The sequence below is a fragment of the Ornithodoros turicata genome, chromosome 10 (assembly GCF_037126465.1).
Source record: "Ornithodoros turicata isolate Travis chromosome 10, ASM3712646v1, whole genome shotgun sequence".
NCBI classification, from domain to species: domain Eukaryota; kingdom Metazoa; phylum Arthropoda; class Arachnida; order Ixodida; family Argasidae; genus Ornithodoros; species Ornithodoros turicata.
Window position 1 is genome coordinate 9517826 of NC_088210.1, and position 27875 is coordinate 9545700.

Sequence of the window (27875 nt, forward strand, 5' to 3'; positions counted from 1 at the left end):
CATTAGCGTGTTCTGGAATAAGCGTGTTGGACATCAAGAGCCTCTCTAAAGGGCGGATTCCATAACACGCTGTAAGTGACAAATTCGGCTTGTCGCCAGTCACTAGTCACTGTTGTCCGGTGCGTGCCCAAAACTCGTTAGATTTGGCATTACGTAGCTGAAGCGAATGACAAAGCATATAGAGATGTAGGGAAAACAGCTTAGCGTGGGTGGCAAGTCAACTTTGTTATAATGAGATTTCGAGATTGTAGGGGAAAAGTAGCCGCTTCAGTCGATGGTTATGGCATACGACCAAAATTTATTGCACATTGTGTGGAAACGGGTAGAACTGCAGCGCCACTACAGACACGTATCTTATAACAAACTTATGGTAGCGTAAATTTCTTTCAGTGTTTACCTCCCTGCGGCATTTCAGTAGGAACTTTATTATTTCTTGACAGGATACGCCGCGTAATCAATTGAAAAATACAAATTCTTCTCTCGCAAACGTAGTTTTGTTGCCTCACAAATGAATCGGGAAGCTGCTCCCATGACAGCGGCAGAATATGTAATGTGTCGCTTGTCGCGTGTTATGGGATCCGCCCTTAACCTCCAACTCTGCTACATCCTCTATTTCCTGTTTCCGCATGCCTCAACAGTGTTCAAGATTATCCAGATGGCAAAAAAAAAAACACTTCTCTCGTTTCTCTGCGTACTGTACCGACGGTATACCGACACGTCCAGATTTCTAATCCATTCATTTTCTTCGCTTCCAGATATTAACGAGTGCCTCAACAACCCGTGCCACCCGACTGGAATCTGCGAAAACACCGTCGGAAGTTTCCTGTGTCGGTGCCCCGAAGGGTTTATAGGAGAAGGCTTCTCCGGGTGCTCCAATCCAGGGGAGTGTCCTCGTGGTGACGTGGACTGCCCTCCTAACGCGGCCTGTGATCAGAACGGAATTACCAGATGCATAAGTACGTGTGTGTAATGTTACGATGCCAGAGTGGGAATTGAAACGCGTCTGCTTGCTTGTTTCATGAAAACGTGCAGATCCATGCGAGCAGTCGTGCGGACCCAATGCCATCTGCAAAGTTGTCAACCACAAGAGGCAGTGTCAATGTCCAAAGAGTGGGCTCTACACTGGAGACCCCTATGACCCGAACAGGGGCTGCGTACAAGGTTTGTTCCATCTGGCACGCTGACGTTTGTGAGTCGCTTCTCGATTGCCGTTTGTAACGAAACCGTTGCGTACCTTGCAGTTGACTGCCTCCACGACACCGACTGCCCTCAGAATGAAGAGTGCATCAACTTTGTTTGCGAAAGTAAGTGATGCTGTTCTCGTATTATATTTTAAAGGGATTTTGCTTCATTGTCTGAAGTTTAACCTTGCTTTCCTGAGGAAGTTCATAGCTACGCATTGCTATCCCCTGATATAACACGCAGAAATAAAAACACATATCATATTACACGTGATATACACAGCAAAGTGCTTGAAGTGAATGTCTAAGAAGATGGCAGAAGATGACTACATTAAAGTAATGTACGTAGTAATAGTGTGACAAGCGACATGTCTTTCTCCCTACTTCCTTTGTTCTATCAGTGGCTGAATTGGCACTCTGCCAAGTTAGTTTCCGGGATTTTTCGAGTTTTACCCCAAGTGACGATGATGGCAATCAGGGGGTAAAAACGGGCTTTGCCAGGTTTAACCCTAAAATACAAGGCCTTTGCAGTAATGGCATATCACATGCAGAATGCTGAATTGGGAATATATAGAGTAATTCCAGTCCTATGTAGTGGCAAAACACCATGAAAGAATTGGGCTAGAGGGATGAAAATGGAGATTCCCGTCAGCACTCCAGTTTACTCGTGGATATCTTGGCTATAAGTGCCACATAATAAAACACTGTAGAGTGGAGCTCAGAACAAAAAACAGTGCACAGTGCTTTCATAAAGGCGAGACCAAAGATGGCTGCCAGTGCGTCGTCAGCAGACTTCAGTCATTGTAGTTAAGTAAGGATTTCTACAGGTCCGTGTGCCAGGGTGCAGTGTGGTCAATACGGGACATGTACTGTAAAGAATAGACAGGCCTACTGCGAGTGCGTGCCGGGATACGAGAATAACGGAAGGCTCGTCTGCGTCGGTAAGCTGCCAGCATCTCCACAGCGTCCTCTGACAATTCAAACCTATTTTCACTACAATTGTGTGCCGTCGTACTTGCAGACGCGGACGAATGCAAGCAGCATCCCTGCCATTACACCGCAATCTGTGAAAACAACCCGGGAAGCTACACGTGCAAGTGCCCCAGCAACCTCGTGGGTGATGCTTACGCTAAGCAGGGAACGGTCGGATGTGAGTGATCGTGTGTGTTCAAGTGTGTCCGTTCGTACCATACACGGCTGTACCCTCGTACCTTTGCAGGTCATGATCCAAACATATGCTACAACGGAAACAGTGACTGCCCTCCCACTTCAGCTTGCATAGACGTTAGCGGAACACCATACTGCCGCGGTGAGTGAATAGACCTCTTCCTGTTTGTACGCAAATGATGTCACAGGGTTCGACAGCGCCACCAATTTGATAGAGTTGAACTACGCTCCAAGCTAGGGGCGAACAGGGTCGCGCTCGAAAGCCACGGTCTCGAGGGGATTACGATGGTCCCTGAAAGGGACGCGACCTTCGGTCCAACTTTTCTTTCAGTAGGAGGCAGCAAACAAGTGCCCATTCGTGGAACCCAGCCCTCCCTTTCCGATTTGTTTTTGTTTCAATCTGTCTACCAACGTCATGGTGACGTTTCTTGGGTAGGGGTCTATTATGGCGGATCTGCTTAGTCAAAATGTGGCAAAAGAGATGAGCGCTCGGAAATTGCTAGCCTTTTGCCCGCACGGGGTCACGTGACAATTGCCACTCGAACGTGAGTGTCATTAAGCTAGTGGTTTTAGTCGCTTGGATCATGCTAGGGGCAAATGCGGTTGCTCACCTTCACGTTTCGTCGTCTGCTAACCCACATGAACTTGCAGATGTGATGACACCGGATATAGTTGGGCAGTCTACTGCCCGTTCGCATTGGGACCGGACGAAAAGAGTGCTAGGTGGCAAATTCCGGGTGCTCAGAAGGCGTCACACGAGCATGCGAGATTGCTGAGCTTTGACCGTACAAACCATACCAACTTGCTTGACTTTGACCATACAAACATGGCTGGTTGGGATCTGGCAAAAAAAGTTGCCACAAAATGACCATCCGAATTTGCCATTAGTGTAGACTGCCACTATACATGATTACAGCCTGAAGGTTTTGGGGTTTAACCCGATTCTTCCCCGAATTTGCACCCCGAATCGAAGGTTGCCTCTTTAGGGTGAAACGTGATTTTTAACCAGCAAATTGCCCTTGCTGAGGCATCTGTAGGAATGCACACTAACTTGTTCGGGAGCAAATGCAGTTACATCACCGTTTGTACCAAACCAATACAGTTAGTTTGAGTAACTGAGCCCGATTTTTTCCCCGAATTTAGCATGCTGGAAGTTTTTCCTCCCGAATTCGCATGAATTTAGAGCGCACGTATTTATTTACCCAATTTTTACCCTCCAAATTTAGAAAAAAAAATATTTCCTGAAAACTTCGGGCTCTATACATGATCGATTTTTCGTCTGTTGTGAGAATGATTTTGAGTTTCTGTGTTTTTGCTCCTAGACCTGTGCGAGGACCCCACAACGTGTGGTATCAATGCTAACTGCAGCACAGTGAATCACAGGGCTGTGTGCGTCTGCCGACCAGGATACACTGGTAACCCCAAGCAGCGCTGTGAACTTGGTAAGAAAATGCTCACGTGCTTTAAAGACTGTTAGGACAGTGCTGTCAGGAGCTCTGTGAATGCCCCAAAGGCATTCAGTAATTTTCTGCACAGCAATCTGTGTTTGTTTGTTTTTTCCTTATCTTAAATTGCTCAAAATGTTCAGCTGTGTGGTCACTGGACCCCGTGACCTTTTATGGTGACAGTTGAGGTCTTCCCGTGGTTGCAGAATGCCGTCCGTTCAGGGATTTTTTCCAGCACCCGCTAGCAGCTCCCCCAAAATCTTGCACCCCACTCCCTAGAATACTGGCCAGAAAGGCCAAAGATGCCACAGAAGCAGAAGATATGGGCGTCCCCCCCCCCCCCCCCCCCCCCCCAAATGAAAATCATGGGGATATCCCTGCTTCTAATGCTTTCTAACTGTACCTGTCCTATTGGAGGGGAGTGGTTTCAGTCTGTAGGGGAGCAGTAGAGGAACCCCCTACATAATAGCACACAGACACAGCAAAATATTGCATTATCTGAAGGAAACAAGTACGAAGAGTCTCATTTTAAATACTTAAAGAAAGCATGAAGTATACATGTTATGTATATAAGTTATGTTGTATGTATGTTATGTTAGCTGTATATCTTATGTTATAATGACTTAATTTTTCAGTGGAATGCACAACTGACGAGGAGTGCCGTAGCAGCCAGGTGTGCGTGAGGAACAAGTGCTACGGTGAGTAGTCATGTTGCGTTGTCGTCTGTTGCAGGGACAAAGTAAAACTGGCAGTGACCGTATGGGGCAGTGTTCTGGGCAACCTGTTACTATAACTAACGTATTTTTCTTTGTTAGTCTTAACTAGACTCAGTATTTTTCTGTTTTATATAGTACATAGCACAACTTCTGGAAGAATTTGTTACTTTCTTTAGGTAACTCGAGCAGAGTTACAAGTTGCTTCCTTTTTCGCTTCTCGTCCACAAAGAACGTGGGCTTGTTTATTTATTTCTATTTTTCTTCTAAAAGAGGCAATATATGGCAGTGCGTCCGCCGCTTGCACACGTGTAGCGTCTGCTTGTTTGCGCCTCTTTCTCGTTGCTGCGCGGTGAATGCTACCAAGTTTTCGACATGTGTTTGAGAGCCAGGTGGCAGCAGAGCATTCATTTCTGCAGTGACCTGCGCATTTTTAATGAGGGAGGAGGGCTCTGTGTAAAGAGATAGAATGCCTTGGTCACATTTGGCAAGGTTCAAAGAAATGTTTCCTTAGGATGGGGACTCACAGAACTTGAAATTTCGATGCTTACTTTGTATCCCACTGACAAAGTATATTCGAACCTCGAGGTCATCCAACGCAAATTTAAGGAAGGACATAAGTGTCCATCCAGTCAGACTTTTTTCACCAAAAGGTGATTGATAAGGTGTTGGCCTAGTTTGATCATGCTTTGCTGCCTCATTACTTAAAATGGCAGATTTTGCCAATTGGTGCATGACAGACGCTCATGAACGTAGAGCAAACACACACGGACCGTAAAAGTAACTTAGGAACTTTAAGTTGATTAAAGTTCAACAGGGCCCCGTTGCTGTGTTGTTAAAGTGTGTTGCCCCGTTTGTTACAGATGCTTGTCAGAGCAATGCCAAGTGTGGCATTAACACCATCTGCAACTCAGAAAACCACCAGGCTGTATGCAGGTGTAGAGACGGCTATCGTGGCAATCCCAGCACTGGATGCATCAGTGAGTTTCGTTGAGGGCACAGTTGAGTGATGAAGGCAAAGAAATACACAGTTTCGAAAAACAAGATGAATGAAGCGATCTGGAGAAGTTAACGCTAATGGAGTCCAGCTTGCTCACAGGCTCTTGCCTTCATGGTGCGCACAATCGTTTATTCTCTTTGTAACACAAATATTTTTTTTATCGACAGAGGACATTCCATGTTCCACCGATGACAGTTGCCCTATAGGAGAGTTCTGCTACAAGGGCTTATGCAGAGGTTTGTAACAGTCCACTCACCCACAATATAAATTTGAACATTTAAAAAATATGACACACTTATTTCTGGTGCACAGCATATACCGCCGTACTTGCGGAAGCGTGGTTTTATTGAATTATTTTAATTAATATTTTAATGTCTAGTCTACTGCCAATCGAACCGTGAGTGCGGAAGCAACGAAGTCTGCGAGGACGGGCGATGTAGAGGTATGTACTTCCTTGCGTATCACCATCCGCGGCTCGCGCAACTAAATGTTTCGCCGTGTTCCAGAAACCTGCAGGTCCAACACAGACTGCCCCGACCAGTTCCGATGTGTTACCGGAAACTGCGAGCCAGGTGGGGAATTGAGAACGAGAACATGAACGTGATATACGGAAAAAAAAATATATATACTAACACACGTTCCTTAACAGTTGACAGGTGCTTCACAAATACAGACTGCACTGCGAACCTGGTCTGTAGGGCAAGCAACAGGGGATATGACACGTGTGCAGGTTAGAGAATATATTAGCAACATTATGTCATATATGATTCGTATCTGCAGCATATATAGGGAGTGACTTTTTCAGGTTAAGTGCCTCTCTCGGATTTGGGGGTTTAAAAGTTGGGCGCTATTTTTAAACCTGTAATTCAGGGAGAAATCGGACGATAATTGTGCCTTCGGGGTGTCATCGGGTGTTTTTGTTTCTCATCGTGTCTATTAAAGGACGACGGAAACGAAAATAGGCTGCAAAGCTATTTGCCTCATATTGCGATGTGTACCAAAACAATCCGGAATTCGACTTAGATTTGCGTATATTAGTTGAAACGCCGCCACAATCGCGATATAAAATTCGGCCGTGGAGCACTCTGAGCCCCTGGTGAGCGTCGCCGCGCCGCCGTAGCAGACCACGGAAGTGACGCACGTTGGCTCTCCTGTTGGAGTTCCTGACTTTCATTTCGCTTCATTTCATTTGGTGTTTCGGCGTACGTCTAATTCCTGCTACGGGGAAAGAACGGAGACGAAGAAGCATGTACGAACCAATCTCTCATAGGATATATTGTCTTCGGACTTCCACGAAATCTCCGAATCAAACATCTTCAGGCGTTATTCAGAATTCGCCGTGTTTGTGCCGGGCAGCCGCACATGGAGCGCGAGAGATATTTGACGTCACGCGCTCCTCAGATTTTCCCGCAATGCTTGGCGCGCTCCATGGGCGATCGTGTCGAGTGGGCGGCCCAGCGCTCTCGTAATCGTCAGAAATATGTCCATCCGCACAGCGTACTTGCAAAATACTAGTGGCACCATAATTTTACATAATATTTACACCTTGTTCGGTCCCCTTTTTGCAATGGACAAATTTCGTTTCCGTTGTCCTTTAAGTCCTTTCCTGATCTTTCCTAATCTTGTTTTTTTTTTTTTTTGGGGGGGGGGTGATCCACCAGCGCTAATCCCCGAAGGCATAGACAGCATCTTGAACTAATATTGGGCCGACATTGCCAATATCGGTCCAATATTGGACCAGTATTGGGCCGACATTGTCAATGTTGGTCCAATATTGGACCAACATTGAGCCGACATTGCCAATATCGGTCCAATATTGGGCCAAGGTGTTGTGCTGTTTGGGAGTGCTGACACACGTGGGTGTATTGCTGGGAACGCAAGTGTCCCATCCTTACATGTGTTACCTCTCTACTGTCTTGAGTGGAAATGCCACTTGAGGGTTTCATAGTGACTGGAATTCAGGGAGAAATCGGGTTTACCCCAAATTGGTCGGAGATCAGTTTGAGGGGAGGGGGGGGGGGAATAACTGGGCAGAATCGGGTTTAACCCAAAAAAGTCACTCCCTAAGTCTATACCATATTTACTCGCATAATTAACGCACCTTTTAGCTAGATATTGTGGTGCCATAGAGCAGGTGCACTACTAGTTACGCCATTAAAACAGCACTCCCGTTACCTTCACTGTCGCCGTGTGGTTGTGTTGGTAGTGCATGAAATACGTAGGAAGTACTACACCAAAGCATTTTGGCACCAAAGTTGGTCTTCCATTAATTATGCGAATGCGTTACCTATGTAAATAAATACGGTAACGAATATTATTCGCGTATTAATGTACGTGCAGTTAACCTCCGTTATCTTGCTCGGTTTGATTAGACCCCTGCGAGACGATTCTGTGCGGAAGAAATGCCATCTGCCTGTCCAACCGACACAGCGCTGTGTGTCAGTGCCGCGAAGGATATGTAGGCGATCCGTTGGACTCGAGGCTGGGTTGCATAAAAGGTAAGTGCTGCGCTTATAAACGTCGCCGCGGTTGTTACATGGTGTTCTTCCGTCGTAGCGGACTGCTTCAAGCACGAAGACTGTCGTTCAAACAGGATATGCAATGAACACAAATGTGTTGGTGAGTTGTTAGCTTTTCTCTCTCTCTCTCTCTATTTTTAATTGCTCGAAAACAAGGTCAACTGTCATATACTGTAAAACTGTTTCTGCTCATGCGATTCCATTTTTCACGAATTGTGCGAATTGCAAAATTTGCAAAATTTACGGGCACGTAAAAATTTCTAACGAAAATTCACACTTGAAACAGTGTTAAAAACGGAAACTTTGCTTTCACGCTTGGCTGCTAGCCAGCATTTTAACTGATTTACAGTGCAAGCATATGCACAATACTGCCCGAATTAAATGTGAGAAGCGCAATTTAAGGCAACCAGAACTTGGCATCTAGATTACGCTAAATTTAGTAGCTCCGTATGTCCCAGTGATGGCCACTAACTACTTCTACAGTAGTTCAACTATAACTACTTTGCAATGGAGTAGCTTAACTAGTAGTTCAACTACTTTTCGGTGGAGGTAGTTAAAACTACTTCTTTAACTACATCTATAACTACTTAACGTTATCCATCAACACCAATCCCATTCTATAGTGTTCTTGGACACATAAATATGAATCACAAGCAGTGATAAAAGTGAAGATTTAGTGCACATGCACGGCACAATTGCTCTGCACCTCCGTTCTCATCCAACATGTAGCTCAAGGAAAAACTCGGAAGCACAATCGTGCCGGTAAAGCTTGCGGCAAAATCGGAAGTAGTTGGCGCCTGCAGTAACCTAACTACTGTGGTTAACTACTTAAAATAGTAGTTTAACCAGTAGTTGCCACTACATTTCTGCAAGTAGTTAATAACTACTTTTTAACTACAATCAGGTAGTTTAACTAGTAGTTTAACTACATGTAGTTGACTACTGGCCATCACTGGTATGTCCTGTGCCCGATTTGAGAAAAATTCATGTTGCAAAATTGAAGGCTGTTACAGTATTTTGTGCGTGCTGAATACTTCCTTTGCAACACATGCTCTGCACCGTAACTACGTTGACCCTGATTGGTGCAGATCCCTGCGTGATGCGCCGAGGCTGCGGTCCCAATGCACTGTGTGAGGCCAAGAACCACACGGCCATTTGTCAGTGCCGTGAGGGATACGAGGGTGACCCCGTTGTCGGCTGCCAGCCCATCGATTACTGCCTCAAACAGAACCCTTGCCACCAGACAGCCATCTGCCGCAACAAATATGGAGGAGCGACCTGCGAGTGCCCTCCCGAGAAGCACATAGGAAACCCCAATGGACCTCCAGGATGTGAGTCACTACCTTCAGCTGCGTATTTGTTATTTCATTTCGAGAGTACAGCAACTGAGCCCATTTATTACGATCTTCAGTATAAGAATAACTCCGATACAGTCAAACCTCGACGTAAAGAAATGCTACATAACAAAATTTGTGGTACAGCGAAAAAATTTGTGTTCCCTGCCCTAACTGGCTGCCATATTAATAATCCATAAATGATGCATGTCTATGACTCAGAGTTGTGATGTATCTTCTGTGGAATAAAATAAATGAAAATGAAATGAAATGAAATATTTAATCAGGCTCGATACAACGAAATATTCGGTACAACGAAAGAAATCGTGTTCCCCGCGAGTTTCGTTATATCAAGGTTCCATTGTATTATGATCATTAATTGCGCATCATCGATCATCGATTGCTGGTTCCTGCTGGGGGGACTCAAACTTTTTAAAAAGATAGAGTACCTATGCATTGTTTGTCACAAAATGTGCGTGTCTTTGCTAACTTCAGTGCTTATGATGTCCCACAATAGGTCGCCATCCAAACGAATGCCCTAACGGAGACTCTGACTGCCCACCAACTGCTGCCTGTCTCTCAGATCATGGAGGAGTTCCCATGTGCAAAAGTGAGTCTGCGTTCATGTCATCATGCATAGTCATGCCAGAAGTAGGACTTGTCAATTCATCTGACCATTTGGTCTTCATTTCATGTGTCAGTAGCCCCCAACAGGAAAATTTTTTCCCCTCTACCTCCAATTGCAGCACACTGTTCAATTTCGTTTGCTGACATTAGTGTGAGTGTGACCAACATATTTAGCTCATTAGATAATTAGTTAGATGGTATGCTGTATCAAGAGTCCAGTGCGTACAACCGTGCACTGTGTCTCTGCCATGTCTAACCAATGCCAACTGCTAATACGAGATATTTTTGAAGGCCCATGCAGCGTCCCGGACACCTGTGGTCCAGATGCGATCTGCAGAACTGAAAACCATCGTCCGACCTGCTTCTGTCCACACGGTTTCACCGGGCAACCCTACAACAAGCTGCAAGGATGTGTCCGAAGTAGGTACCATCCTACATTGATAAAAAAAGTGGTGCGATGTACAAATATAAAATGAAACAAGATTTTGGGGAACTGTGCACCAGGTCGTTCAGATGCATTCTGCCCCATGGTGGAGATCAAGAGGTATTCAGTAGGTATCAGCGCTTGGGAACATTAACTAGAGCTTGGCGAATAGCAAAATTTTCGTTGAGAATCGAATCGAATACGAATATTTCAGACACACTGCAAATACATTTTGAATATTTTTTGCAGTTGCGAATCGAATCGAATATCAGCCTGATGTTAAGCCCGTCGGCATGCGTAGAGTTGTGCCACACATTTTACATGCTCCAGCAGATTTGAAGTAGTCAAAGTACTTCCATATGACACCTCTCCTTTTTTCCGGTGGTTTTCATCCTTCGCCTTGTCCCACATTTTTAGGAATTTTACTTCGTCATCAAACAAAGTGATAGAAGCATGACTTACACACTGTTGCTAGTTTTTTCTTGTTTCGTTTTATTTACTTTGATGTTCTTCAAGAAGTGAGCTGAAGATACAAAAAACTGGAGTAGCTGAATACAAATAGAGCCTGAAGTTTTTGGGAAATATTTTTTTTCAAATTCGAGGGTAAAAATCGGGTAAATAAACATGTGCACTAAATTCAAGCAAATTCGAGTGAAAATAATTCCAGTATGCTAAACTCGGGGAGAAATCGGGCTCAGTTACTCAAGTTAACTGTAGTGGTTTGGTACAAACTGTGATGTAACTGCATTTGCTGCCAAACAAGTAAGTTAGTGCATTCCTACAGACATTCCCAGTGAGGGCAATTTGCCGGGTAAAAATCGGGTTTCGCCCTAAAGAGGCAACCTTCAATTCGGGGTGCAAATTGGGAAAAATTGGGTAAAACCCTAAAACTTCAGGCTCTCACATACAAACAATGTAACATTATGAATTTGAGTTTTATCTGCCTAAACGTGAAAATAATTATTCCATCCAGTCCCAGCGCTGTGCGATGACGACAGGGCGTGTCCAGCTCCCATGGTGTGCGAAAAACGTCGGTGTCGACGTAAGTTTATCTCCTTTCATAGAATAAGCTTATTAATCACAGTGTGAAGGAATTGATACTTAAGACGTAATTACAAATCTGCATTTTCGCTTTCAAAATGAAATGAAAGCTTGTGTGCTTTAGGATTAAAATTGAAATTGCTGATTACACATTCAGACTGATCTTTTTGGGTCTGTGTAAAGCAGCAGCAAATGTATCGCAGTGTATTGGTCTGGTCATAATGTCTGCACCTCACTTTGCTTCATTGTTTCAGGCATTTTGTCTAACAAAAGTTGTCAATGTGCTGTAATGCAGTATAGTGTTTTTGCCCAGGGAATGTCATGAATGGTGAGACAGCTCTTTTTAACTGCGCAACGTCACCTGTTACAAAGTAAGATTCCGTGCAGAGAAACGAAGAAAAGCTGTGGTTCAGTGTGCATGTAACACACACGTAGTCATTGACTCCTATTTTACGTGACCGAGGGTATTGAAAGAGCAGTGAGGTGACGTTTAGCATGGCTTCATACCCTGTCTCATTCGTCAAGCTCCCTGAGGGAATTCCCGCATAATGTACCTGGTTAAGTACATCACATACTGTATAAGTGGTTTAATTCGCGGGCTCAATAATTCATGAATGTGTAAGAAGTGAGGATCGGGCAATTATTCGCGGAACGTTAAATTCGCGGTACCGGGGTGCATCGACCCTACATCTTTAGGGTCCTCCACCTTAAACTTTGTTAAAGAAGCTAATAAAAGGCATCACAACTGGGTAATTCGTTCAATTTGTCTTCCTTTTGAGCACTTCTGAATGAAAGGGCTGCGATTGGGGGGTCCTACTCGGCTTGTATCTGTGTCATTGCCGAATTGACCTGTCCCCCGTCATTCTTGTCGTCGCATCGAGCAGGTGCAATAGGCACTCGATAGTGATGCGACAAATTTCATAAAGGCCTATGAAACCCCGTGTACATAAGTTCCTCAGTGTCCTGGGACAAATTTCTTTCTTCTAGGTCATATTTCGTTCTCGTATTTTTCTCTCATTGGTTCAACTACTTCACGGGACATTAAATTTGCGAAAAAAAAAGGGCGTTCGCGAATTTCGCGTAAAATAGGTCCTCGCGAAAATTACTACTTATACAGTATTAGTTAAAAGAGAGGACACATTTTTCAGCACCCTGCTCGACCAAGAACGACTGTGCCGCCCGTGAAGTGTGCGTAGATGGACATTGCATCCAGGGCTGTCTTCGAGACAGCGATTGCCTAACCAAGGAAATCTGCTTGGATAGAAACTGCATCAGTAAGCTCAGCACCGACTGTGCGTATGGTGTTTGTTACCATGTGAGTCATTCTCTCCCTAAACAGTTGGCTGCTGGAAGGACTCCGACTGCCACTACAGCGAGGCGTGCGTACTCAACAGCTGCAAAAGTGAGATTGTGTCGTCTGCTGTTGGTGATAGGCTTGTACTATTTATCTTTCGTCTCCTTCAGACCCATGCGACAGCCCCACCGCCTGCGGTACAAACGCAGAGTGCCAGGTTGTTGATCACAGGGCGGCATGCTCGTGTCCGCGGGGATTTTCTGGCAACGCCCACATTTCTTGCCAGAGAGGTAAGCTACGACACCTAGAATAAAATTTCTTTTGTTTGGTAGTGTAGTTAGCGTATTTATGTACTCTAACAACTTGAGCACTTTTTCTCCGAAAAAAGTCGGAAAAGTTGGGGGTGCGCGAATTGCACGGGAACTTTTGTTACGGTATTCAAACGGCGCGAATTTTCAAAATTTCAGTATGGCGGTCATATAGGCTCTCCGTAGAGCCAATATCGACATTATATCACTGCAATATATATTATATATTTGCATATATGCAATATCTATCAATATATATATCAATCAATATATCAATATGCAATATATATCAATATATATATATATATATATATTGCAGATATATAGGGCCTGACTTTTTCGGGTTTTATTTTTGGCCAAATTCGGGGGGTAAATATCGGGTGATATTTTTCATTGGAAAATTCGGGTGTATTCGGGTTAAATCCCGTTACGGCATATTCTGTCGTCAGGAATTCTGGTGTATTCTGGTGATTTTTTTTTGTTTCATAAAAATTTGTCTTAGCACGGAACTAATGTTTAGCAATGTTATCAAACTTTATTTTAATGCACGGTTATGAGTGTGCCACGCGACCCGGATGTTTTCGGGTAGATTCGGGTTAAACCCGAATTTTACAGATTTCGTTCGGGGGGTAAATATCGGGCGGATACGGGTTTAACCCTAAAAAGTCAGGCCCTACATATATATAATATATGCAATATATATTATATAATATCACTGCATTGTGCAAGCCCGAAAGAAGTACCCAAATACCGCGCAACCCTCTGACTGTCGGGAGGCAAAATGCCGATCCACTACTGCTCATACGCCGGTGAAACACGTCGAGACTCTGCTAGAAGACGCCGCCAGTCGCACTCGACAACGAAAAGCACGCTGTGTTCGTCAACTTTGTCATAGCGTGTTTGTCCAGCGTTTCTTTCCGCGTTTTGTAGTTTGAGTGACGGCATCGTCCATCGCGTCTGTAGACCATCATCCGAAAATGTGCGCAAATCAAACAAAAGCACCGCAGTAACTTCAGTAGCAATGACGGCGTTGTGAAAAGCGATCTCCACGGTCGCTGAGACGCACGCGCCAGATATCCGCAAATTACGCGATTTTTTGTTTTCTTGTCATTTTTAATGCTAAACTAGGGGTGCGCAAATTATGCGATGGCGCAAAATATGCGAGTAAATATGGTACTTCGGAATGTGTGCTAAGCGTGCAATATACCTTCCCTTTCCAGTTTCCGTTTCCTGCCGCACGACGGTGGACTGCGGAGGTCTTAACTACGGCTGCGTGGAGACCAGATGCAGGGGTGAGGAAGTCGCATTTCATTTGTGTTTTAGCGGCACTACCACACGCGACTACTGCAATGTGCTAATTGTATCTAGCTTTTCTTTTCTCTAGTATATTAAGTGTAAGTAAGGCCTTTTTATTTTTTGGGAGGTCATATTTTTTTTCAGGGTTAAGGTGTAAAAGAAACAGGTTTCTATGAGGAGTTGTATAGCAGGATAAAATCTTGTGTACCACATGAAAGAATTTTCTGGGTGAGAAAAAAGAAAAACATGTCTCACATTTAGGGACGAACATGATATGCTAGAGAGGAACTGCTGAGCGCAAAGCATATAGTATTCGCCCATCCCAGTACAGCAATCTCACTTTTCGGGGTCAGGGACTTCGGGGTTTTACTTGAAGTGTTCGTAAAGGCAGATTTGGGGGGGGGGGGTAAAAACAAGTGTTACTGGGTTTAATGGTAAGATACAAGGCTATATATATGCATTAGTGAAATATGTACAGGGTGGGTGCTCTAAAAGGTCAGTCACATGTTTGTGCAAGACATGATATCTCCTTGACGCGATACCTCCTTGACACACAGACTTCCTCTGCCTCAGAGTAAAGAATTTATGCCAGAGAAATGTATGAAAAAAAATGCGGTTACCAAGCACTGTGCAACAAAATAAATACGACTATGCAAACTTTCGCCTCCATCCATCTTTATAGCGCATAGGAAACATAGGAACACGAAAGTTTGCGCGGCCGTATTTATTTTGTTACGCAGTGGCTGGTAACCACGATTTTTTTGTACTTTTCTCTGGCATAAATTATTCACTGTGTGGCAGCAGAAGTCCGTTTGTCAAGTTAGTATAGCGTGATGCGCGAAAATGTGCCTGACCTTTTATAGCACCCACCCTGTACAGTCGCCGTCCGATTTTTCGGACTCGGCGGGGATCGCGCAAAAGTCCAAATAATCGAGCAGTCCGAAAAAAACGAATTTCGTTCAAAATAACCTTTACTAAGCCCTAGTAGGCTGGAAAAATTTGTCGATGCTTTCCTAACGCGCTTCCAGCTCTGCCTGATAACATCAGCTTCTATTTCCCGAAGCGACATTTCGTCAGTGTACACTGTCAGAGGCACCGCCGTCATCAAGTCCGCAAGTCGGCTTCACATAATGCATGCGTGCTTTAGGTGAAGCTCGCTTTACAGTGCTATCGCGCGACTCGCGGGCTGACAGCACGTTCTGGGCCATTGGCCAAAAACGATGACGCAAAAGTGCTACGACAGACCTCTTCTGCTCAGAGGAATGGAAAATGAACAATCATCACTGCCTATTTTGTTACCTCAATATTTTAGTTGATTGATCTCTTTTGATACGAATTTCGGACGATACCAATATTTTCCGTCACCCCAAGAGAGAAATTCGCTGGTCGGGCAAACAGAGTCCGAAATGTCGAGCGACGGGGCTGCACGGCGTCCGAAATTTTGGACGTTCTTATACATCAACTCTATGGGACCCGCGGCCGTTCCGCGAACGAGTCCAAATAATCGAGCATGTCCGAAAAATCGAGGTCCGAAAAATCAGTCGGCGACTGTAGTACATCTACACAGGGTAAACACCCAAGTAGATGCGACACCTACTTGGCTCAATTTCATAATGTGAACAATACGAGTCTAACTCACATTTTTCTGGTTTCAGTCGAATGTTCCACGGATGGCGACTGTGCTTACGGCGAACGCTGCTTCACCGACCACTGCTACGGTGAGTGCTTTCGATCCCGGCACGCCACAGTGCTGCGAATCTCTGGCAGAAAGTGTAAACGTGACCAAATTTTTCAGCTCTCTGCCGCAGTGACAGCGAGTGCAATGAGGGGGAGGTGTGCATAGGCAACAGATGTGAAGGTGAGCTTGTCGCGTGCACGAATGCTCTTACATTTCTGGCAGCTCTTAACAGCGAACGAACGTTTCAGCTGGCTGCCGTACGAACGAGCAGTGCTTGGATCACCTGGCTTGTGTCAGCAACCAGTGCAGAGGTGAGTTTTCCTTGTCACGAAGCTATTCCTCCTTGTGCTGAACGGGAGTGTTTCCATCGCAGATCCGTGCGAAGGCAGTGCCACCTGTGGGCCGAATGCGGAGTGCAAGGTTGTGAACCACCGAGTCGTCTGCAGTTGCCCCGCCAACTTCATTGGGCGCCCCCACGCTAACGTTGCCTGTGTGAGGAAGCCCATTCGCTGCACGCAGAATCACGAATGCACCCCTGGTCACATATGTTACCTGGGTTACTGTAGAGGTGGGTTTCTTTTTTTTTTTCTTCTTCTTCTTCTTTGTTTGCTTTTCTTCCTCTTCTTTGTTTGCTTTCCTTCCTCTACTTTGTTTGCTTTTCTTCCTTTTCTTTGTTTGCTTTCCTTCCTCTACTTTGTTTGCTTTTCTTCCTTTTCTTTGTTTGCTTTCCTTCCTCTACTTTGTTTGCTTTTCTTCCTTTTCTTTGTTTGCTTTCCTTCCTCTACTTTGTTTGCTTTTCTTCCTTTTCTTTGTTTGCTTTCCTTCCTCTACTTTGTTTGCTTTTCTTCCTCTTCTTTGTTTGCTTTCCTTCCTCTACTTTGTTTGCTTTTCTTCCTTTTCTTTGTTTGCTTTCCTTCCTCTACTTTGTTTGCTTCTCTTCCTCTACTTTGTTTGCTTCTCTTCCTCTTCCTTGTTTGTTTTTCTTCCTCTTCTATGTTTGCTTAGCGTCCTCTTCCTTGTTTTTTTTCTTTGTTTGCTTTTTCTTCTTCTTATTCTTTGTTTGAAATTTACTTCTTCTTCTTCTTCGTTTGCTTTTTTTGGTTCTTGTTTGCTTCTTGTCTGCTAGTACTCCAGCTCTGTCTGTGTATTGTTGCAACTTCATGGCTCATCTCCTACTTTGGGGTGATGCCAATGGGCGCGTCAAGTGGCTGCTCTCTTACTCCTTCTCTGGCGCTCCGAGTTTTGTGCTCCTGGAGCAGCTATTAAATGGCACTTGGACACTTGAACACGCTCGCCGATGAGGCAGTTGACGAAATGAGGCAAAATGAGGAAGACGGCAATTGACGAAAAGTCAGTGAGTGCCGTTGGCGGGACTCAGACCCACACCTGTTCCTGACCGAGACCTTGGTCATGCACACATGGACACACATTCACTGTGGCCCATTCTCTCTTATATTATCTTTCATGCGTGCACACTCAGAAAAATAAATCGAGGCAGGCTGCGTTTTTCCACCGTAATGTAAACCAAGACCTCAATCGAATTCCGCCACCAGCACTAACAAAGAGAGGTGTGGGTTTGAGTTCTGCCGCCAGCATTCGCAGACATTTTGTCAACTGACATCTCTTAGATCATTGCTTGGGGCTTGGTGAGGCTTTGTTGTTCATTAAGCCTCTGCAATTTATGTTACATTTGTGTATGGCTCGGATGTGGCATAAGATTTGGTTTGTCACATTCCATTTCTGTGAGTGAAAACATTTTGGCCTTGCGGTTTTTTACTGCACGAAATATTCATCATTCACCTGTCATCGTTCTTATTTCCTTTAATGAGCATGTGCGGTCTTGGTTGCAGTTCGCTGTTTGTCTGCGGTCTGTAAGACGTGAAGTGCGTATTTCATGTTGAGGACTAACTTGTTTTTCAAAGAGACCACGTTTTAACGTAGTTGAGCCTCAGTGTTTGTTCACTTGGCTTGCTAACACATTCGTTGTTGCTTCCAGTGAGCTGTAGCAGCAACCAAGACTGCGCCCTCAACGAGCGGTGTGTTGAAAGCAGGTGCCACGTCCAGTGCCACCGTGATCGTGAATGCTTTGAGTGGGAGATCTGCGAAAGTAACTTCTGCAAGGGTGAGTTCTTTTCGCGCCTGATGTTTTGCACTTTGAAGTAACTGACATAACCCTCTTTTGGACCTGCAGTGAATGTTCAGGGTACTCAAGTAAAATGTTTTCTTTCTTTCTGTTTCTCTCTTTTTTTTTTTTTTTTGTAGTTGGTTGCAGGGCTGACACTGACTGTCCATCCGATCAAGCCTGCATCAAGAACCAGTGCATTGGTATGACTTCCAGTCTATCTGCAATATCCTCTGGATGTACGAATAATGTCCTAATGCATTCATACATCCGACGGATATCCGTCGGACGTCAATCGGACATTCGAACTCGTTGGGACGTTATTCGTACATCCAGAGGACATTCGGCGTTGTCAGGGTGTCGCAGAGGCCCTGTGGGCATCGCAATATTTTTTCTTTTCAGATCCGTGTGCAAGCCCCGCTGCTTGCGGAACCAATGCCATCTGTTCCGTAAGGAATCACCGGGAGTCCTGCACCTGCCCTCCTGGGCTCATCGGCGACGCTCACCTCGAATGTGTCCGAGGTGGGTTCTTAGACGACGCGCTATATTTGGGAATCACAATATTTGCGGGTTTGGTGAATCCCTCAGCAGTCAGGCCACATAAAACCCTCACAGTAGAGCCCTGCACCATCCGCGGATATCCGCAATATACTTGCGGATTCGGATGAAAATTTAGCACTTTCTGCTGTGTGCGGATCGGATGCGGATGGCTCGAGGTCGGATGCGGATCGGATGCAGATACGAAGGCAGCGGATCGGTAGCGGATCGGATGCGGATATACCGCATGCTGTCATTTTTCCACCCGCAATTTATTTGTATTGCGCGCCGACAGCCGACAGCGAGCGCATGCTCTGGTTCACCTTTGACCATGCACGGCGCCAAGACGTGAGAGAAGGCATTCAGGCGTCTCGAACCGCGCGAGCGCCGACGAGGTAGCGTTCCACGCGTTCCAGAAGTCTCTCCATATCACGTTTGTTGAAAGGTTTACATTTGCTTGTCGTCATGACTGAGTCCTTCCGTGACAGCATGGAGGCATCCGAAATTATACCAACATGCTTCCGGCGGTCTTTACGCGTCTTTTGAAACGTGCGGATTTTTGCGGATCGGATGCGGATGGTGCGTTTTGCTCAGCGGATCGGATGCGGATGTAAACTGTTGTGTATGGTGCGGATGCGGATCGGATGCGGATAACGTGTGCGCGGATGCGGGTCGGATGCGGATGCCAAAAACCTCATCCGCGCAGGGCTCTACCTCACAGCACAACATTGCATGTTGTAGAACTCATTTTATTTGCCGAAGTTTGAGATGACACTGGTCTTTCAGAGTCCAAAGAGTGCCGTGCTAACGATGACTGCGGCCTTGGCGGTTACTGCGAAGCCACTGTTTGTACAGGTAGTACTAAGAAGCCCTTTCGTTTTAGTTTTCCTGTGCCTGCTCCCCCCTTCTTTTTTTTAACACTTTTTTTTCAACCGTTTGTTACAGTTGCCTGCAGTAGCGACAACGAATGCTACAACAACGAGCGTTGCGTGGAAGAAAGGTGCAGCTGTAAGTAGATTAAAAGGTACAGGTGTCTTTTATCATGAGGATAACATTCATTTTATCTCAGTGATCTGCACCACCGATGCCCTGTGCCCACATAACCATATCTGTGAGAAGGGACTGTGCTTGGGTGAGTGCTGTTCGCAGTTGCGTGCAAAATACCTTAATCAAAGAGCTCAGTCCTATTAATATTCTCTTATCGCGCTTTGGGTCATTTGGTAGTACCCAGCTTGAAATTATGTTCACACCGATTGATTGATGCTTGTCAGAGATCGTTTTTCGTGAACCCATTTTTCTTTCTGCTTGTAGCGGGTTGCCGATCAGACTTGGATTGTCCACCGACAGCTACTTGCATCAGCCGTCAATGCATTGGTAGGTACTGAGAATTTGTTGTCCGACCTTCATGTTCCGTGTCTATCGGTTCCCTACCGTGAGTCTATACCACTGCACCCTCTCCCTTCTTTCCATTGATAGGGACATTATGTTATCTTTAAGAGCAGTAGTGTGAGATACACAGCCATCACTGTATAAAATACAGTGTATCAATGTAAAACGAATGGCAAGATTCATAACATATTTTTCGCAGCTCACACTAGCAGCAGGCTGCATTCCATCTTTCGATCCATTTTTCGCCTGCAAAAGTAAGATGGCACTGTAAATGACGTAAGCGCTGCATGCAGTGTACTGTGTACCTTATGCGGCTAAAACGGTGAGGGGCAATCATTCACACAGCTTCACGGGCAAAACAGACATTTTTATACTTCATTGTTTATTTATTTGTGACACGTTGAAGCAGACAACTCTCCTGCTGGTTAGCAGACGGCAAAAAACACACCCATTAAGGATAGTGCGGTAGAACACTAGGCATAGCTACAGTAGCTTGAAGTAAGAAAGGCAGTACAAGAGCTAAATTACACAAACTAGTATTTGGCACCTTGAATGAACTGTTGTAGAGGACGGTGGTCTTCCTCTACATGAGCCCCGACCGGCGATGATGGTATGCCACGGAGAGGCGGTGACGGTGGCCTATCTCCATGGCCGCGCCGGTGGAACTGAGAGCGGGTGCTCCACGCGCGTGGCCATCGTTGTCGTCGTTGTCGTCGTCCGCTACACTGTTATTGGCTGCCCAGGGTGTTGACATTCTTCCAATACACCCATACCCGAGAAACGTCATCATGATGTTGGTAGACAGACTGAAACCGAAACAAATCAGAAGGGGAGGGCTAAGTTCTACGAATGGACACTTGTTCGCTGCCTCCTATTCCAAGGAAAGTAGGACCGAAAGTCGCGTCCCTCTCAGGGACCATCGTAATCCCCTCAAGACCGTGGCTTTCGAGCGCGACCTCTTTCGCCCCTAGCTTCGAGCGTAGTTCAACTCTACCAAATTGGTGGCTCTGTCGAACACTATGACGTCATCTGTTCACAAACAGGGAGAGATCTATTTGTCCTAGTCTCACTTGGGAATTTACAGCACACAACTCGGTATTATAAGTGCGAACCTATCAGTGACTTTTGCCTCTGTGATTTAACATTGTCAGGACAACCTCTAACCTCTCGGAGTCACGTTTAGTGAAGCCCACTAATACGTTCTGGTCCTTACCACAGTACTGAAGGCACAATATTTTTTTTTAGTCCTGAAATGCTGCCGAATATAACCACAACGTCAGAATCTGTGACAAAACTGTTATTCAGGTTTCAACGTTGTTCCATGTCCACCATGATCTTGTCGTCAACAGAAACTGAGTTTGGAAATGCTTGACAATTCTCCAGATCCATGTGCCAGCCCCACCGCATGTGGTCCAAATGCACAGTGCAGACCAGTGAATCATCGAGCCTACTGCACTTGCCAGCCAGGTTACACTGGGGATCCTCACGTGGAATGTTCCAAGGTGGAGTGCGTGATCGACTCTGAATGTACCGTTGGCAAGATATGCCAGAACTACCGCTGCATCGGTAAGTCGACGTTTACTTGCTTTTCTTGCCCCCCCAGCAGGTGTTGTGTCATCGTGCCAACGCACATTTATAGGCGCAATTGACGGCTAGCGCAGACCTTGACAGGAGTGAGACTAGAGTGGAGTGCTTGGTTGAATGAGGAAGGCTTCTCCTTCTGTGAAATATTAATCGGTGCAAGTTACTAATTGGATATGTATTTTATTGCTGTCTCAGCCTTTTTGTATGTAGGCCACAGTCTTTTGTAGTATCAGGAGAGTGCTGATAGCTTTTGTTCATAGAATTGATCAATCACTGCATTATTTGTGTCTTTCAGGTATTTTTTTTTTTCTTTTTCTTTCTTTTTTTTTATTTCGCATAACGTTTCAGCGTTTTGCTTTGGCATAGGTTTGAATTAATTAAATCAATGTAATTGAGCCAATTAATAAGATAAAATTAGCTAAGTGGTTTAATCAATTTTATTTTATTAATCAGTGAGGTTAAATTAATTAAAAGCCACCAGAGTAAATTTTATTGCCGAAACCTTGAAACCTGAAACCGCTCCAGCAGAGAGAGCTCCCCCCCCCCCCAAAAAAAAAACTTTTTTACGTGTTTCCATTTCACATTTATTTTTATACATGTTTATATATTTTTATACACATATTTATTTTACATTTGGTTTATGCGTTTTCTAGAGGGATGCCGCTCGGACGTCGGTTGCCCCGAAGATAAATCGTGCATCAGCAGGCAGTGCCAGAACCCTTGTCAGTTTGTGGGCGCCTGTGGACTAAACGCCGAATGTAGGACCATCACCCACCGTCTCACGTGCTCTTGCCCGCCGCACACCGTGGGCGATCCCCTCACGGAGTGCCACAGAGGTAGTGTGACCCCCGCCTGATGCAAACGCCACCTAGGTACAGAAGGCCTGCTTATTGCCTCCTTTCCCCCCTTCGCAACGTGGACATATATGGTCAGGATTCGTCCGCTACTCCGATTCACCGTTCCGCGAATTCAAGAACCCGCGAGTGATTGCAGCTCAACTGGAACCTGCAGACCTAAATATTTAGGGCCTGACTTTTTCGGGTTTTATTTTTGGCCAAATTCGGGGGGTAAATATCGGGTGATATTTTTCGTTTGAAAATTCGGGTGTATTCGGGTTAAATCCCGTTACGGCATATTCTGTCGTCAGGAATTCGGGTGTATTCGGGTGATTTTTTTTGTTTAATAAAAATTTGTCTTAACATGGAACTAATGCTTAGCAATGTTATCAAACTTTATTTTAATGCACGCTTATGAGTGTGCCACGCGACCCGGATGTTTTCGGGTAGATTCGGGTTAAACCCGAATTTTACAGATTTCGTTCGGGGGGTAAATATCGGGCGGATACGGGTTTAACCCTAAAAAGTCAGGCCCTATAAATATTTGGACAAAAAGTGCGAGACGCTTTCCAGAAAATCAGTTTTGAGAAAGATTGGGACCGTTGTGCGCTTTATTTCCAAGTTTTCTCGTATAGTACGCGGGGACGTTCAATCGCAGCTCGCGGACAACGGCGGTTCGTCTTCACGGCCACGACTGCTGAAAGCACGTTCATGATTGGCTACGGCCGTTGAAAACATGATTCTCATTGGCTGACTCTTAACTGTTACGTCATGGCGAAGAGTATGCAGGCTCTCTCTGTCTAGGTGGTGTTGCCTGATGCAACCGCTTTTCTACAAAGCGCATACGATTGAGGGCTAACGTGACATGTTTTCGCTCCAGACCCAGACGTGTGCTCGAGGGAAGCAGACTGCGGCTCCGAAAGGACGTGCGAAAACAGTCGCTGTATCAGTAAGTGCAGGATGGTCCCAGGGATGGGCATATAAATACATTTTTTGAATATTTAAATACAAAATATAAATACAGTATTTAAATACCGTAACTACTACCATGAATACTGTGAGGAATATGTCATCTGGAATTAGAGACATAATGATCGTAACAACAAACCAGCTAGGAACAGTAGCGTTTATTGGTTAGATTATCATGGCGATTTTAATATTAGAAGCTTCTCGAAGACTGCATCTTCTAGGTATCTTCTGTTCGGCGTGTAGAATCGGATTCGCGAAGGAGAACACACCTCCACAGGCGCGGATGAAGAAAGGCTCATACAGTCAAACTCCTTTATAGCGAACACCTTTTTAACGAAAATACCACTACAGCAAATTTTTTTGCGGTCCCGCTGGAGCCCTATAGGTCCAATAATGGACGTCCTTTATAACAAAAATACCTTTACTGCAAATTTTTTTTGCTGTCCCCTAAGTTTCGTTGTAAAGGAGTTTGACTGTATTAAATTTGACGAAGATGCTTCGTACTACAAGGTAGTTGGGTTGTCTTGACGGTTGTCCGCAACAGCGGTGGTTTAAAATGGTCTAAAATGGTTTATGGCATGTACGTGCTTGCGAAAACACTGCATAACTGCGCGGCTTTCTAAACACTGCTTTGCCCACCTTACCGAAAGGTCAAATGTAGGGTAGCTTATGAGTATCTTGCATATTCATAAATATTTATAAAATATTTACGACAATAAATACTCAAAAATTGCCACGTAAATATAATTATAAATACACTTTTCGAGTCAGTATTTAAATAGAAAATATAAATACAGTTGAACCTCTCAATAACGAACGTCGATTTAACGAAATCCTCTGTTTAACGAAAAATTTCCGTTGCACGAACGCATCCCTATAGACGCCAATGTATTTTTGCATTCGATTTAACGAAATACATTCGTTTGGTCACCTCTATTTAACGAAATCTCTGGGCTCTTCTGCGCGTGTCTTTCCCCTTCACCACGAAGAAAAGGAGGAGAAACCTTCCCTCTCTGTTGTCCTTACGCAAGTTTTCGTTGGTTACTTCGGTTGTCACGTGCTGTAGGCACGAGCGTGCCGACATGTGCGTCTCCGCCGCCGGTAATCGTTGCGCCGACGCTGTTTCGAAACCGGCGCGAGGGTCTCTTCGCACCTGTTTTCGGACAAGAAAACACGCATTGCTGACATCTCGCGAAGTCTAATTTGCTTGTGTTGATGAAGACGACAGTACGTTGCGGTTTTGTGCCTGTTCATTACTTGTTTTTGTTCGCGCCGCTGATGCTGACGGTGGTAAAATGGGCATGATGCCGCTGCCGTTCAAGGTTCCATCGGCGCAGACGTCTACGTGACATGTACCCGTTTCTCGTTCTTTTCGGCGGTGTACGGTTGTTCTTTCCGGACGTCATGAGTGCAAGTGAACCAACCAAGAAACTTCGATACGCGATCGCGTAGGAGAAAGCAGTCGAGGTCATCCGGAGTTACGAAGGTTATGAATGCTCAGAACGATATTGTGCACAAATTACGCGTTACCTAGCGTTATGTAATGAATAAAGCTTGATATTTTGTGCCCTTCTTACCTTAGTACCTGTTTTATGACAAATGACGTTTTGCGGTACGCGCGGCGCTGGTAGTGCGGCGGCCATCTTTGTTTAACTTGGCGTGTTCCATTTAACGAATATCTCCATTTAACGAAACAAAGAGCCAGCATTTACAAATTCGTTATATAGAGGTTCAACTGTACACGTATTTATATTTTAAATACTATTTTAATTATGATGTATTTAAACACTGCCCATCCCCGGACGGGCCACAGACTGAGTACATCGGATAGGCTCTAATCTACATTTCATCCACGCAGCCAAAGTTGAATGCAGAACCGACAATGACTGCGCTCTCGGAAAAATCTGTGAAACTAATCGTTGCTACGGTGAGTATCTCCGTGCTGCTATGCCCGTAGGTGCTACACCAGTAATTCCTGTGCACTTGTGCAGAGTATGCACTTCAGAGCAGATGTAGTTTCGGTGCTTTCGTGAAAACATGCAACGGTAATTTGAGTAACCTAGCCTTGGTTTCAGACGGCTGCCGTAGCCACCAAAATTGTCCGGTTAACCAAGGATGTTACCAGGGTCAGTGCCAGAACCCGTGTAGCATCCGTGGTGCATGTGGCATCAACGCGGAATGCAAGGCGGAACAGCACCATGCGTATTGCCTCTGCCCTGAGGGATTTAATGGGAATCCCCAGTTCGAGTGCAAGAAGGGTAAGTCGATGCGTGCACGTACCGTAAAAGTTAACCGTGAAATGAAGTTTTTCTGTGTGTCACATAATCTGTGTCACATATTTTCTCTTTCTTTGTGTCAAAAATGTGCGAAGGCTTAACTAATTAGGTGCCAATTAGCACAGCACCTTGGCACTCAAGAAAACACTAGTAGTTGTATACAAATAATAACTCCCTTTTTATTTTTGCTCTGCTCTTGTAATGAGTTCACTGGTAAAAATCCCTGTGTACCGTATTTGCTCGCGTAATTTGCACACCTCTTTTTTCCCAAAAAAGGTCAGAAGAGTTTGATGGTGCACATATTGCGCGGGAACATTCGTAACGATGTTCACATGACGTGGTACTCCCAAATTTTAGTAATACCTGTCACGTGTACACCAGTCGATACTGGTCGAGCTGGTATTGACGTTTTCATCTGGCCAAACTGGCCAAACATTACCATTCACCTTTCGCAGACATGTTTATCGATGTAGACATCATCACCTAAATGCCTTGACGGATACTGTCTGGCAGCTTCCCAGAGCTTAAAGCCGTATCTAACTTACGGCCATTTCTTAATGCCGTAACCTTAAAGGCCGTATAAGTGCCCGTCTGACAGAGGTTATTAGAGAGTTTTAGTAGACAGTTTTTGCGTCTCCGATACGATGCCCGGTACAGCGTTGGTCGCGTGTCGAGTGATGTTAGTACCACAACTCCACCTGCATACCTCCAGTACGAATCTCCTCGAGTATTTCCGTACTGCATTTGACTAGTGTATAGGAGAGGTTGCGGGGCCCTGCGAGAAGGAGGAGAAGAAGACTAGGGCAACTACGAGAGAAGCAAGACGGAGGTGGAGGATTTGCCATGCGGGAGCGCTACGACGTTAATTAACCGTACCGTCCGCTTCCACGGTGCACTAAAACGTCAACAGTGTCAGTCTCGCATGTCGTGATATCGCTTTTGAATCATCGTATCGCGTACAGTACCAGGACGTTGCAAACTGGTTTGCTAAAACTCGCTAGTATTATGCTGTGTCTTTAGTACCATAATTTTGTACACATCTTACCAGTTCCGACTAAACTAAAGTTCAGATTTCAGATTTTTTTTGCCAACATCAACATCAACATAAAGTTCAGATTTCGACTAAATTGTACGGTAATCGTACTCTGAAACTGTGCAGGTCAAGAATGTCGCGTTAACGAGGAATGTCTGCCGGGGCTCATTTGTCTTCGTGGAAAGTGCTCTCGTGAGTATGACAGTGAGGATGGCAATAGTTCAAGATGTAATCACACTAGCGCTTCTCCTTCAGCTTCCGACCTGTGTGTGTCGGACAACGATTGCAGTCGTGGAGAAATATGTGAGCATACCAGGTGCATAGGTAAGTGAGTCTGCTGTAAACATATATTCACACGAGTGACATCACGACAGAATATTCTAGTGGAAGAAAAAGCAAAAGTCTGCTCATATGCCAAAAGTTCCACCAAGTCTTATGTTCCAAGCGTTACGTTGAATATTCACACGGTGCCAGAACATTAGGATTGCCATACTGCATACAATTCAGACGACATCATCGGTGCTGTCGTCTGCTACGGAGCACATCGTGCTCATGTGGCAGCAGAGAGCTATGACATTCAGCACATCTTCCGTTGGGGTATTCTGAGGAAGGTCGTTCGTGTGACTACACGGTAAGCGTGGTGTTTTGTCCCATTGACGAAAATGTTGTGATATTTTCTTACAGTGGGGTGTCGTAGCCACAGTGACTGTGACTTCTTCCTCGAGTGTCGTGCCAAGCAGTGCCAGGACCCATGCCACCAAGGCGTGTGCGGTCTCAACGCCCACTGCATTCCCGTCAGCCATGAACCGCAGTGTCGCTGCCCGGCAAACTTTGAAGGAGATCCTAAAGTGCACTGTAGAGAAGGTAGGAGCCACTTCGCAAAGATTACCATATTTTCCGGTGCATAATGCGCACCCCCAATACCTTGCATATTTTGGAAAATGTCTGTCGTATAACGTGCAGCGATGCATATAATCCGCACCACGATGTGAAAAACATGACCCTATTAGTGCATGGAAACTAAAGTCTACATCTCCGTTAGTGTTGTTGCTCATCGCATCCTTCTTGGCATGCCCATCGCCTCAGTCCATGTCTCGTGTAC

General features: G+C 45.1%; 1 protein-coding gene across 2 annotated transcripts in view; it reads left to right on the forward strand.

Annotated features, from left to right (window-relative positions):
- LOC135370150 (uncharacterized) overlaps positions 1 to 27875 on the forward strand; it is a 185475-nt gene that overhangs the window by 120877 nt on the left and 36723 nt on the right. For both annotated transcript variants that reach the window (XM_064603843.1, XM_064603844.1), the window contains 42 exons: positions 756 to 956; positions 1033 to 1161; positions 1242 to 1304; positions 2009 to 2122; positions 2203 to 2331; positions 2401 to 2490; positions 3671 to 3790; positions 4429 to 4491; positions 5370 to 5486; positions 5674 to 5742; positions 5886 to 5948; positions 6013 to 6078; positions 6156 to 6236; positions 7879 to 8004; positions 8063 to 8125; positions 9114 to 9356; positions 9877 to 9969; positions 10278 to 10406; positions 11384 to 11452; positions 12600 to 12725; positions 12791 to 12853; positions 12916 to 13035; positions 14274 to 14345; positions 16005 to 16067; positions 16145 to 16207; positions 16276 to 16338; positions 16401 to 16595; positions 18024 to 18149; positions 18290 to 18352; positions 18552 to 18671; positions 19473 to 19541; positions 19632 to 19694; positions 19756 to 19818; positions 19998 to 20060; positions 21459 to 21641; positions 22313 to 22495; positions 23376 to 23444; positions 25323 to 25391; positions 25540 to 25722; positions 26900 to 26965; positions 27029 to 27097; positions 27458 to 27637. In XM_064603843.1, coding sequence (XP_064459913.1) covers positions 756 to 956; positions 1033 to 1161; positions 1242 to 1304; positions 2009 to 2122; positions 2203 to 2331; positions 2401 to 2490; positions 3671 to 3790; positions 4429 to 4491; positions 5370 to 5486; positions 5674 to 5742; positions 5886 to 5948; positions 6013 to 6078; positions 6156 to 6236; positions 7879 to 8004; positions 8063 to 8125; positions 9114 to 9356; positions 9877 to 9969; positions 10278 to 10406; positions 11384 to 11452; positions 12600 to 12725; positions 12791 to 12853; positions 12916 to 13035; positions 14274 to 14345; positions 16005 to 16067; positions 16145 to 16207; positions 16276 to 16338; positions 16401 to 16595; positions 18024 to 18149; positions 18290 to 18352; positions 18552 to 18671; positions 19473 to 19541; positions 19632 to 19694; positions 19756 to 19818; positions 19998 to 20060; positions 21459 to 21641; positions 22313 to 22495; positions 23376 to 23444; positions 25323 to 25391; positions 25540 to 25722; positions 26900 to 26965; positions 27029 to 27097; positions 27458 to 27637 — 4362 coding nt within the window. The remainder of the gene's footprint in view (positions 1 to 755; positions 957 to 1032; positions 1162 to 1241; positions 1305 to 2008; positions 2123 to 2202; positions 2332 to 2400; positions 2491 to 3670; positions 3791 to 4428; positions 4492 to 5369; positions 5487 to 5673; positions 5743 to 5885; positions 5949 to 6012; positions 6079 to 6155; positions 6237 to 7878; positions 8005 to 8062; positions 8126 to 9113; positions 9357 to 9876; positions 9970 to 10277; positions 10407 to 11383; positions 11453 to 12599; positions 12726 to 12790; positions 12854 to 12915; positions 13036 to 14273; positions 14346 to 16004; positions 16068 to 16144; positions 16208 to 16275; positions 16339 to 16400; positions 16596 to 18023; positions 18150 to 18289; positions 18353 to 18551; positions 18672 to 19472; positions 19542 to 19631; positions 19695 to 19755; positions 19819 to 19997; positions 20061 to 21458; positions 21642 to 22312; positions 22496 to 23375; positions 23445 to 25322; positions 25392 to 25539; positions 25723 to 26899; positions 26966 to 27028; positions 27098 to 27457; positions 27638 to 27875) is intronic.